We start from the raw sequence: 13,556 nt of genomic DNA, 5'->3' as shown, positions 1-13,556 counted from the left end.
ACAAGAAGACCTTTAACCTGGCTAGGGATCAGTTTCCTCACTTGTAAAAGAAGGAGAAGACTTAACTCACAGGATTTTAAATGAGAGCTTATGGGAGAATCTCTGGTACAGAGTGGACACTCAGTAAATTTATTTCCTTCTGTTACTTTGCAGATGCTGATCCTGCCCTGACTGGGATTTCCTAGGTGCCTTTCCCAAGAGCCCCAGGGCTTGAAACAGAGCATATGGTGATAGTTACTTTTTCCCATTTTCAGTCCTTTCAATGTAAAACTGGAATTTTTTTTCTTTTTGCTATTTTAGTTTTTTAATCGAAGTATAGTTGATTTATAATGTGTTAGTTATAGGTGTATAGCAAAGTGATTCATATATATATATATATATATATATATATATTCTTTTTCAGATTCTTTTCCATTATAGGTTATTACAAGATATTGAGTATAGTTCCCTGTGCTATACAGTAGGTCCTTGCTGTTTATCTATTTTATATATACTAGTGTGTATCTGTTAATCCCAATCTCCTAATTTATCTCCCCCCCCAAAAAAAAAACAAAACTGGAATTCTGACTATGCAACTTACTAGCTGAGTGACCTTCAGCACCCTTTATGTGCCTCAATTTCTTTATTTATAAGACGGGTATAATAACAATACCTGCCTTATAGTAGTATTGTAAGGATTAAATGAGGTGTTATACTAAATGTTTGTACTAGTGCTTGGCACATAGGGGGTGCCCAATAAATGTTGGCTGTAATTAGTCTTTAGAATTTCATTTTTTACTCTCCCTCATGTTGGCAACTTTTCTCTCCTCGCTCCTGCACGCATTCTCAGTGCTTACAATCTCTTCTGGAGAAAAGGCTCACTCTGAGCCTTTTGAAAGAAAAAGGTTCAGTAGATTCTTCCAGACAAAACAAATCAAGAAACTTAAAGCGGGAATAGAGAAGTAGAGGCATTAGGACGCTGCAGAGGCTTTTTGCACCTGTGGCATACGAGCGGCAAGGAAAGATAAAGGCTGAAGCAAGTAACCAGGTGCGACCACTTTCCAGTGAATTTGGGTTGAAAATTGGTGTTCACGTGGAAGTTCAGCAGTGCCTCTGTACTGCTCTCTGGAACATTCATCGGCTTAATCCAGTGTGCATGGTATCCTTCCTGTTTTCATTAGCATTTTCCTACTTTGAAATAAGTAGGTGCATTGTTCCTAGAAAGTGGAGAGAACTCAAGGAAACACCCCTTGTGTGGGAGCTGAAGTGGCTGCCATGAGGTTATGGAGAACGTCTTGCACATCATTCTATCCCCAGCACCTAGCACAGTGCCTAGCATAGGAGGACCTCAAAAACTGTTTGTAGAATTATCTTCAAACTTTAGCTGTCCTTCCCAAAGAAGCCTGTCATGCCCACACGCGGCTGCAAGCAAGTCCGCGCCCAGAAATAACATTTATTCTAAGGACCTCTGCGCAGAGATTCTTGGGAAGCGGTTCCCCTCCCTCATTACGTTACTCCTCCCCTCCGTAGTCTTTGAAAGAACAGGCACGCCACGTGATTCCCTCCTTTATCCCACCTCTGAAACCCTGGCTGATAATGGGCAGGAGCATAGGCCAACCATAAGACTACATTTTCTCTTCCATCCAATAGAGAGAGGCAATAAGTATAAGGCTCAGCTTTTTGACTTCCCCCCGCCCCCTTTGAGCCCGCCCCACACTCCTCCTCTAAGATTCGACATTTGACAACTAGTCCGGCCAATGAGAAGTTCCTATTCTGTATGGGAGGGATGGACTGACTGGATGATAGACGTCCCCACCTGGCCAATGGAATATTGCAAGTGCGGGAGGGCTGTAGGACAGAACCAATGGCGCGGTGCCAATAACAAGCATCGGGGTAAGGGCGGGACAAAACTGTTCGCTGGAGGGAGGGGAAGGCCCAGGGAACCAAGGAGCGCTGCCGCCACCGCCGCTGTAGACTGACTGAGTTGGAGGAGGGAGAAGCCAGGAAGAAAATGGCGGCCGTGGCTGCAGAGGCGGCAGCGACTGCAGCGTCCCCCGGGGAGGGGGGCGCCGGCGAGGCCGAGCCGGAGATGGAGCCCATTCCCGGCAGCGAGGCCGGCACTGACCCCCTCCCGGTCACGGCCACTGAAGCGTCTGTGCCGGACGGCGAGGCCGACGGGCAGCAGTCCTCTCCTCAGGCCGACGAGCCGCCGTTCCCGCCGCCGCCGCCGCCGCCACCGCCGCCGGGGGAGCTAGCCCGCAGCCCGGAGGCGGCGGGGCCGGAGCTGCACCCTGAGGAGAAGCTACCCGCCCGGGTGGTGGAGCCGGCGGCAGCCGCGCCACAGGAAGGGCCTGGCCTTTCACCTTCCCCTGCATCGCCGCCTGAGGAGCCCGCGGCTCCCGAGGAGCGCCAGGAACCGCCGCTGCCCCAGCCCTCAGCCCCGGCGCTCGTGCCGCCGGCGGGTGGGGACTCCGCGGTGTCGCAACTGATCCCCGGCTCGGAGGTGCGGGTCACGCTGGACCACATCATTGAGGACGCGCTCGTCGTGTCGTTCCGCCTCGGGGAGAAGCTTTTCTCCGGGGTCCTCATGGATCTGTCCAAAAGGTACCGCGCCCGACCCCAGCACGCCCCGGTCCGCTCGGTCCCCGGGGAGGGAGCGAGCCCGGGCGGCCCCTTCACCCCGGGCTCCCGCCTCTCCGGCGCCCAGCCGCCTGCGCCGCCCTCGGGTCCCGCGCGGCGCGTGGCGCGCGTTCCGAGTGGGGCAGGCGCGCGGGGCTGTCAGAGGGCGGTCCCTGCCCCAGGTGGGCGCCTGCGAGGCAGGTGTGCCGCCGGGTGGGGGGGGGAGCCGCGGGTGCTTGACGGGCTCGCGGGTCTCACCCCCACCCCCCGGCAACCCCGGCCTCCTTCCGTGACCTGGCCCTGGCTCTGGCTCACCCACACTGCGGCGGGTGGGTCAGTGCAAAACGCAGAAGGATTTTCGCAGAGAACGCGGTGCTGGGTAGGGGAGATTGCGCTGTTTTCAAATTAACCTTTAACTTTAATGAGGTTGGAGAAAGGGGTGTGAGCATTGGGGTTCCCAAAAGGTTAACTGCCGCTCCTTATAAAGGGAAGAACGTTTATTAAAAATGAGCTCTTCGACTGTTATTCTTACGGTTAGAACTAATTCCCCCTAGCACATTTGGCTAATTGGCTAATGATAACTTTTAAGAAAAGCCTAAAGAGATGGGATTTTTTTATTAAACCTTTAATATCAAGATGGTGTGGTATAAAAGTGTTAAGATACTGACTTCTAAAACTGTAGATACAGTTTAAATGGTTGAGTTCACCCACAAACCTCTTGTTTTAGCACATTTTCATTTTTAAATTTAAATTGTTTATGGGCATTGCTTTAAACAGATGAAGATACTCTGTTCTAAGTCTAGAGTTAACCTTTTTATTCTCTTCTTTTGCAGATATGAAGTGCAGAGACTCCCATTCACGGCTCTCCATTCTGTTTCCTGCAACAGCACACACTCTGATGGTATCTCACCTGTTGAGAAATGGCTTATTTTAGTACGTTTTACTTGTAACTGCTTGCCCTCCCATCAAGACACAAGAATCTTCTCATTTGGGGAAGAAAGCCATTTAAAATACATAATTGAAGTATGGGAAAAGATGGGAGCCTTTACAGTTACTTCAAACATTGTTAAATCTCAAAAAAATTTTTAATTAGTTTTTTTTTTTTTAAAGAATTTTGGGTTAGGACTTTTGCACTTTTGTTATCGGAATTAGAAAGCAGAATAAGACCAGTACTGATGTATTTAATAATAGCAAGAGAGAGAATGTGTATGTTCCGTAGTGTGTATGCTATTGAATCAAACAGAAGCGAAGGCCAGTGATTGTGTGAGAATCTGGATTTCAAATCTGCAAAAGGAAGGTGCAAAAAGGTAAGTTGTTTCTGGAAATGGAATGGACAGTGCTGTCCTGTTTTGAGGTGCTCATTGTCTTGGTGTTTTGTTTTTTAAAATTTTCTTTCATAGGGAAAGCCATTCGTTTTTTGAGTTTCGGTGTGTTTTACCTACAGTGCTTATAAACAGCAGCTTCTTTTGTTGGGGGTGCTGTTCTTATTATGAACCTTTTGCAATTTAATGTTTTGAAGTGAAAGGATCCTGTCATTAAAGTATTTTTTAAAACGCCATTAAGGGAACCATATCAACTTTTCATTCAACAAATATTTATTGAGCACATCTGTATAAGGCACCCTCCTAGTTATTCTGAATATTATATGTATGAGACACAGTCTGTGCCTTCTAGAAGTTTATATGGGAGTCACACACATTGTGGAAGTGGTGAGGAAATAAAGCAGTGTTTTTAAAATTTAGCACTTCAAGGAATTATTATTGGACCAGTGATTGACTAGTTGAGTATCTTTTTTTTCATAATTTAATATAATTTGGAAAAATAGATCTGCCAGTATATTTTGTAATCTGTGCTTACGTTGATTGCATACTTTCATGCACAGTTTTGGGGTTAACCGATGATCCAGGAGATAACTCTTTACAGACTTTACCAAGACCGTGACTGTGGTCATCAGTTGCTTTAAAAATAGTTTGTATCAGGAATTCCCTGGCTGTCCAGTGGTTAGCACTCTGTACTCTCTGCCCGGACCCAGGTTCCATCCCTGGTTGGGGAACTAAGACCCCGCAAGGCGGCACAGCCAAAAAATAAATAAAAAATAAAATAAAAATAGTTTGTATCCTATTTGAATTGGCCATTGAATGAAACCATTAGGTAGAAATAACGAGAGCTTCCTCTTATATGGGAAAAGAATATGAGAAAGAATAGATATATGTATATGTATAACTAAATCGCTTTGCTGTACACCTGAAACTAACACAATATTGTATATCAGCTATACTCCAATATAAAATAAAAATTAAAGCAAGAGCTTCCTACTGAGTGCCTGTTAAGTACCAGGCTTTGTACCACATGCTTTAACTTCCATAACTCTGGTGGTATTTTTCATTTATATAGGAGAAAATTGAAGTTCCTTCAGTTTGGCTAGCTTGTAAATGGCAAAGTAAGGGCTCAGATGTAGGTTGGATCTGATTCTAAAGTCTATGCTTTTTCTAATTTCATATTAGGAAGGTAGTTGGGTTGGCAGATTTCCTGTTAAGCAGTAAGTAAAGAATTGCATATTTCTGAAATATAGTGCTTATCTTGATGTTAATAGCTATATGGGATAATACAGAGGTTGTGTATGGGTGTTGGAGCCAAAGAGATTCTTTAGTCAGCTCATAGCCATAGAAGCTGCTCTGGAGACTCCCCATTTCCTTAGCTGTCTACTGGGAATGTAGTAGGCTCTGAGGTCTTGGTTCTTGCCTCTTCAGTGAGATAATCAGGAAAGAATTAACATTTGGGAGGCTACTAGGTGCATCAATGTATGTGTGCTTTTCTCCGGTCTTCCAAGGGTCCAGTTATTGCTTTTATTTTTTTATTCTGACAATCATGCATGGTACAGAAATGTCTTAGGGTTGTCCAGCATGTAGAAAAAGTGTTTGATCTTAGAGTACAGGATTTCATATACATGTGGATTAATCAGGATTTTGCTTTTGTAAGCATTTGTTGGACATTCTTCACCTTCCTGTTATTGTATTATTTTTTTGCCTTATTTTTAGAATTATTTGATGAACACATTTTGAAGAGACTCTTTTTGTGGAAAAAAGGAGCAGGACACATGTAATTTTAAGAAAACCAAAACCTAAAGAGAAGAAAATGGTACTAAATAGTAGATTGATCTGGACAGTGTCAGGGTACTGGGTGCTGACTTGTAGCACCTGCCTCTTCAATTAACACCATGACTTTGAGCAAATCTCTGCCTCGCTGGGCTTCAGTCTCTAGTGTGTATGAGGCTAATTCATTTTGAGTTTAGGCAGTTCGCTTTAAGCACAAATAAGCAAACAAACTTAATGCCTCAGTTTATATAGATAAAGTGAATAGGGTGACCAGGTGGTCTGGTTTTCCTGTACCATCCTGGTTTGATTCTTACCTCCTTTCTTTATTCAAAGTAGCTTGCTTTGGCAAATAAATGACTTGGTCACCCTAAAAATGAGGATATTTGAATATCTGGTTAAAAACGGATTTTATGTAGTGGAGTATTTATTTGAATGCTTTTAAGTTGAGGTGTGCATTGCATTCTCCAGTTTATTCTAGGCCTCTCCACTATTGTTTTATACGCAGCTCTCTTAGGTGGTTTAAATTACCTGCCTACTGAATTCATTAGCAATGTCTAATGACAGTAGTCTAATACTAGTAGATAAAGTAGATAATCAACTAACTCACAAATTCAGTTTGGTCTTCCTATTCTCTTTTGTTCCTTAACCTTACGCTTTTGAAATTTTGACATAGGTACATTTGTTTCTTCATTTAGCATTATATAATAAGCATTCCTTCAGGTTGCTAAACTATCTTATTTTAGACAGAATAATCAGTGGTTGTACCATAATATTTGTTTAATTTTCTTATTATGGTAAATGAATATCCATGTATTATATATTATGGTAAATGAATGTCCCTTGCTTCGACATTTATCAGCTGTTAGCCAAATGTGTTTCATCGTATGCCCACCTCCAATGGATTATTTTGAAGCAAATCCTAAACATATAATTTTACCATAAGTATTTCAGTAGAGATCTGTAAAACGATAAGAACTTTAAAAATTTAATTGTACTACTGTTGTCACACTGAAATTAATAGCAACAATCCCTTTACATCATCATGTGCAGTGTCTCAAAATCAACATCTAAGTTTTGCTCAAATTAGAAATCAAGTAAAGTTTATACATTGCAGTTGTTTAAGAAGTTTCCTAAGTTTTTCATCTGTAGTTCTCCTGCCATTACTTTTATTTCCTTGCAGTTGATTTGTTAATCCATAGCCTTTTTTTTTTTTTTGCGGTATGCGGGCCTCTCACTGCTGTGGCCTCTTCCATTGCGGTGCTCCTGACGCACAGGCTCAGCGACCATGGCTCACAGGCCCAGCCGCTCCACGGCATGTGGGATCCTCCCGGACCGGGGCACGAACCCGTGTCCCCTGCATCGGCAGGTGGACTATCAACCACTGTGCCACCAGGGAAGCCCTCCATAGACTTTTATTGGTAGAATTTTCCACATTCTGGATTTTTTTCCGATTGCATCCCCTTGGATGCATTTCCATAACGTTTTTAAAATAGGCCTTTTCCCTCAAGAGCAAACAGAAGGGACAACTGTAGTCCCCTAAGGGCCTTGTTTTGGGTCAGTAGAAATGATACGATATCTCTTGCCTGCCTGCAAACTTCTAGGCCTATCCCTTAAACACACCTCCAACTTTAGTAATTCCAAACCTAGAAAAATTTAACCAGCCTTCAGCCCAGTCCTCTGAAATGGTAGTTTCTCAGTCTTCTCAATCTATTCTTGAAGGGACATATTTAATGGGACCTCTGGTTGCTTCTTACAAGAGGGATCATTTAAACTGTTTGTTACTGTTCTCCACATCTTTAAAGTTATAAAGCTGCTTTGAAATCCTGAGAAACCTTTCTGATTCCATTTTTTTGGTACATGATACGAATTAAGGGATCATGAAGTAAATGCTTGTGCTTAAAAACCCTTGTGCATTTTAATTTTGTGGTACATGCTTATTAAAGGTTGTAGCTGGTTGTATTTCAGAATTGATCTTTTACAAATACTGCCTTTTCTGTGTGTGTATGCGGGTTGCATTAAAAAGAATTGAGGTGATTTCTTTAGAAATCTTCAGATTTCACTAAGTTCTTAAGACAAGTTGTAGATTTACTTGTTTTTTAAGGAAATATAAACCAAGACAATGATTTTTTTTCTTTACAGAGATCATGAAACGTATGGTGCAATAGCCCTACTTTTGGTGGGAAAAATATACAGCCATTCTGGTGAAGCAGTGAGTAGTGGTATGAGTAGCTTATACTAAGTGTCCAGGTTGAGAATTTAGGCCCTCAAGTAGTATGCTTGAATGATTGTGTTGAGCTGTACCTATTTAAAACACTTTTAATATTTTTTGATGATTATTCTGCTTATACCCCAAGGTGTTGATAAAGGGTTTCCACAGTGAAATAGCATTGAGACAAGTGCTAATCACCTTCTGACCCAGGCAGCTTTAGGACACCTACTGCTGTACTAGTATATACAGTATTGAGAGTGAGCTGTTCATCACTTGTTGGACTGCAGTGATTTATTTCTTTTGGAAATGATTAGTTGTTGGACATTAAAAGTCTAGTTTGAATGTAAGGACTCTGTGTAACATCACAGTATTAAATAAATTTCATGATCTAGGTAACTAGATGTGTTACACACAAATTATGCCAGGCATGTTTTATTGGAGTTGGGTATCTAATAAGGTTAATTTTCAGCCTTTTATGTGTAAATAAGACCATACCTCACAGTGTACCGTTTTAAAGCAAAGCTCCTGAGGAAACTAGGTTTAATCTTCATAAGATCAGTTTTTCTGTGGGGGGCCATTAAAGAATTTGTGTATTATGTGTTCATCTTCTCTGTTATGGCTGAGTTAATTTCACATTGATTAAAAATGAAAGATGTTCTTAGTAGTTATTTGTGCCTCTGAAGTGCATCCTTATTTCTTGATATTTATTCGTCCTGTTCTACCTTAATTCCCAGATTAATTCAGGCACACCAGCAGAACAGAGCTTGCTATAGTGGCAGATCTTGCAGGAAAGTGGAGGTTAAGTTATACTCTGGGTGGATTTAATATAGAATGTTTTGGCTAATCATCTTTTGGGCAGTTGTTCTCAAAACAAGTGTCTTAAGATTTCTGAGCTCCACTCCACCAGTTTGTTTTTAACAAGGTGATTCCGATGCAGATGATTCTTAGAGCATATTTGGAGATAACTGACTTTTAGGGGATAGTTTTGCCAAAATAGTGGGACCGTAAATTTGTTAAACCTGTTTTTTAAGTTATTGGGTAATTTGATTGGAATGTAATTGTAAAGTAAGCAGTACATATGGGGATGGGCCACTTGGGTGGCAGATCCAGATACTTTTTGTAGAACTGGTAATTAGACTTGCAAATTGTTTCTTAAATCTGGCTGCCCGCTAGAAATTTAAGTAGTCCATAATTTTTGTCTCTCTCCCTTTGTACTAAGTGGCCTTAAAACAGAATAATGTTTTTTTAGCTTTTTAAAACACATACCTTCTATAGTATTTGACTTCACTTTTCTGCCTATTCCCACCATCTAGGAAGGTTGCCAAGTTTTACTTTGTAATTAATAATAGCTACTATGTATTTCCCACTCCTGTTTTAGGCACTGTGCACTTTGTGTACATTGTTTCATTTTACTCTAGAAAATCGAATGAAGTAAATTCTATTAATACCCATTTCACAGATAAAGACAGGAAGGCTCAGAGAGATTAAATTGCCTAAAACTATAAGGGGTAGATATTAGTAGGTGTATCAAAGATGCCTTTTTGCTTATGGAATAAGATGAACAGCTGGGAGTCACAGCAGTTTGTGAGAGTTACGTTTTGTGATTTGAATAGGAAAGCACTGAGAAATTGAAGATGCTTTTCTGAATGATATACAATTCTCTAAGGTTTGAAAACAGCCCTGTTCTAATACATTTCTATATTTTGCCATTACCATGTAGCTTATGATTTTGGTGGGGAGTTACCCTGGTAGGTAGAAATGGCAGAGTGCTCTGTTCCTCACTCAACCAGGAATAGCTGCTTGGTTTTAAAATAAGAATTGCTCTTCAGTTCAATTTAGTGAATTCTTCAGGCATTTTTGAAAATGGGGTTTCTTCTTCATATATGGTCCTAGGTCTTAAATGTTTTGTCTTGGTTGGCCTGGCCCTGGCAACAGTGGAGTCCACTTCATCCTGGGAGGAATCACAAAATGTCAGATTTGAATTTTGTTGAGCACGAGATCAGCATTAAGTGCTGGATGATTGAATTGGAAAAGAATTTAAAGACTAACATATAGTAAGTTGTTGGACAACCTGTTTTTGGTAAAATAGAAATAGTGAAATAAATTGAATAATTTGCCTTTTAGAAAAAGTCCATCTGTTGAGAAATAACTTAGACCTCTCTGTGGTAGACTCTATTGGACATAATACAAAAGAAATATCAAAAGTACATAGAAATCATAATGGAAATATAGAGAACTTAAAACTGCTTATTGGTGTCTTAGGGCCAGGACCAAGGGAATTCTTTTCAAGTGTTTGAAAGCTGTGATGAGTATTTATGTTAATAATTAAAAAGATTCTTTTATATCAGTGTTCATTTTCTTGGGAAAATGTCAAGTATCTTTCTCTAAGTGATGTACAAAAGTGAAGTCAACATCTGTCTGCTCTTAAAAGTATTTTGCCACTTTGTGGTCATTATCATTTTCTTGGATGGTTATTTTAAAAGAAGAATTTACTGTTAGGGAGTTAAATAGTATGAGTACCATACAGATGTTGTGACTATTTTTGCTTTTAAAAAGGCTGAAGCGTCAGCGTTTTCTCTATAGTTGTTTCCATCTTTATTTCCAAAATATCCAGGTAAGTTGTTTTTAGAGGGTTGTTTGAAGGTACGTGAGTGGGAGCTTAAAATCTGAATTATTCGGGTTTAACTTCTTTTTTCCGTCCCTCCAAAAGCAAAGCTATATTTATAAAAGGGAATTGCATAGACTTTTTAAAAGATTGAGTAAATTCTTATGGTTACAGAGATGTTCTTTTAAGACTTTTATGCAGCCCACCCTCAGTTAATTTTAAAAGATACTTCCTGGCATTCTTGTTCATAATTGGTGGATGTTTTGTTTGTATGTTGATAAAGTCATCCTCCCTCCCTCCTCACCCATTTGGGTACCCACAGTCCCTGCAGATTGCCCTTGTAATACTTGGGGCTTTTAATTAAAAACACCATCCATTCACTTAGTTAACAAAGTTGAGTATGTTTTAATTTTACTCTAATAATAATTACCATGTATCATGCCTACTTACTGTGTACTAGGCTGTATGGTAAGCAATTATGTATATTAATTAATCTTGAAGTTAATCTTGACAATTCTGTCAAGTTACGTAACCGCAATTCCAATATCCAAAAAGCTCTGAAAACTGAACTTCCTGTTAATTTTTTGGTGGCAGACCCTAACCTGACTGAAATTATGTGAGCATATTGTATGTATTTATCCCATTTAGCGTGAATGTTCTTTCATTTCATTTTACTGCTGAAATAGTAATATGCTTGATGATAGGGTTCTTATTATCTTTTGAAAACTGGGAAAATTCTGAATTCTGAAGCCTGTTCACCTCCATGGGGTTCAGAAAAGAGTATGTGTACCTGTCAGCTCCTCCACTTCCTTAGTGGGGCGTGGAGGTGGAGGGAGGGGCGTTAAGTAACTTGACGTGAGGGAAGCAGTAATAGTAGTAGTAGTGGTTAAGAACCTGACTGGGCCGACTGCCTGGGTTCATGTCCTGGCTCTGCTGCTCACTAGCTGTGTGATCTTGGGAAGGCCACTACACTCTGTGCTTTAGTTTCATCAGCTATAAATTGTGATGATTAAATCAACTGATGCAAATAATATTTAGAATAGTGCCTGGCACATAGTAAATGCTATATAGTTGTTAGCTAATAATACTTCTATGAAGTAGCTACTAAGTGGCAGCACTAAGATGACAGCAGCTATTATAGTCGCTTAAATGGGTTTGCTTGAATAGCCACTCAACCTAAATGTATTGTGGCCTACAGTATAATCTGCATCTTCAAAATACCTTGAAAAAGTCTGTGGAAGCTTCAGGTAATACTGGCGAAGTATGACTTTCCCCTTTTAATAAGGAAGGATGACATATTTTACGAGAGAATGAGACAACTGGGAGTTTTGTGATGGATGGTAGGGAATGTGTCTCAATCTTTTCTTCCCAATACCCCTTGGGGCAGGTGGCTTATGAGGAAATTATGGGCTTTGTCATGAAGAGAAAGTTATAGTCTCATTAGGGAAATTTAGTCCTTACAGTCTCTCTGCTTCTTACATGCTTCTAAAACATAATTGAGGGACTTCCCTGGTGGTCCAGTGGTTAAGAATCCGACTTCCAATGGAGGGGACTAGGGTTCGATACCTGGTCGGGGAACTAAGATCCCACATGCCGCAGGGCAACTAAGCCCGCGCATGAACTAAGCCCGCGCACGAACTAAGCCTGCACGCTCTAGAGCCTGCTGGTCACCAACTACTGAGCCCGTGTGCTCTGGAGCCTGCACGCCACAATTAGAGAGAAGCCCTCAAGCCACAACAAAAGATCCCACGAACCACCTAATACCCGATGCATCCAAATAAATAAATATTAAAAAAAACCGTAATTGAGAAGAGCTCACATTTGAGAATGACATACTTCAAAGTTAGGGAAAGGAAGATGTTTTTGTGTTCTTTGTACTTATTAAATGGTGGAAACAGACTAGTACAGCTAAACTTTTTAACAAAGTGATGTACACTTTTGGTCCTATCACTATATTTAGTCAGAAGCCTTCACTGGTCTTGTCTTTTTAAGAGACTAGTATTTTTTTTTTTAACATCTTTATTGGAGTATAATTGCTTTACAATGGTGTGTTAGTTTCTGCTTTATAACTAAGTGAATCAGCTATACATATATCCCCATATCCCCTCCCTCTTGCGTCTCCTTCCCTCCCGCCCTCCCTATCCCACCCCTCTAGGTGGTCACAAAGCACGGAGCTGATCTCCCTGTGCTATGCGACTGCTTCCCACTAGCTATCTATTTTACATTTGGTAGTGTATGTATGTCCATGCCACTCTCTCACTTTGTCTCAGCTTACCCTTCCCCCTCCCCGTGTCCTCAAGTCCATTCTCTAAGTCTGCCTCTTTATTCCTGTCCTGCCCCTAGGTTCCTCAGAACCATTTTTTATTTATTTATTTTTGACACTAGTATTCTTCATCCATCACACTCTTACCTAACCCTCCCTTAATACACTCATCAACATGCCCTCTTTTTCCACCAGATGGTTATCTGTATTTTATTGCTTGTTTAAGTCTCTGAATCCTTACCTGTCTCCTATGGAGGGGGACTGTTTGCTGACTGGTAATTCCTACGCTGCATCTTTTCACCTGTTGGCTTTTCTGCACCTGCTCAGTGTTTCACTTTTTTAAACTAACTTAAGTTGGTTACCAACATTCAAAAATGGGCAACCATTTTCTGCCTCTACTGTTTTGCTTAATGTGCTCGGACCCTTCCAGGTGTAGTCAGTTTCCTGCAAAGCTCATTGCCTAATCACTAATCCTCGGTGCTTTCTTTCCCTCTAGTCTATAGCCTCTTTTGGCAGTGACTGTGGTCTCACCTACTGCAGTTAGGTCGTAGGGTTGGGACCTAGTTTTATACTGTGTGACTAATTAGCATACTTGTATTTGAATAGATTTTGTGCTTAGTGGTACTTCAGGTGAGTTTGCTGGCATTTATGCTTAAGTAGAACAAATCTTTTTTATGTACTTTCTTTGCTTGAAAGTTTTTTTTTTTTTTTTCTTGGCCATGCCACAGCATGTGGGATCTTAGTTCCCCAACCAGGGATCAAACCCGTGCTCCCTGCAATAGATGC

The 13,556-nt window shown here is 41.0% G+C and overlaps 1 protein-coding gene across 3 annotated transcripts in view; it reads left to right on the top strand.

Annotated features, from left to right (window-relative positions):
* The first annotated feature begins 1,866 nt into the window (after nt 1-1,866).
* Nucleotides 1,867-13,556, top strand: part of PWWP2A (PWWP domain containing 2A) — a 33,064-nt gene continuing 21,374 nt past the window's right edge. Inside the window, exon 1 of one of the 3 annotated variants that reach the window (XM_022566005.2) lies at nt 1,867-2,583. In XM_022566005.2, the coding sequence (XP_022421713.1) occupies nt 1,991-2,583 (593 nt within the window). In that variant the 5' untranslated portion in view covers nt 1,867-1,990. Of the gene's footprint in view, nt 2,584-3,700; nt 3,906-13,556 lie in introns of those variants that run through there. The other 2 variants (XR_016392837.1, XR_016392838.1) reach the window with 2 other exon arrangements.

Source organism: Delphinapterus leucas, chromosome 3, assembly GCF_059928025.1.
Source record: "Delphinapterus leucas isolate spDelLeu-1000000601 "Yukka" chromosome 3, BTC_Dleu_Yukka2, whole genome shotgun sequence".
Taxonomy (NCBI): Eukaryota; Metazoa; Chordata; class Mammalia; order Artiodactyla; family Monodontidae; genus Delphinapterus; species Delphinapterus leucas.
The sequence above is the reverse complement of the archived record's forward strand: the minus strand, read 5'-3'. Positions and strand labels throughout refer to the sequence as shown.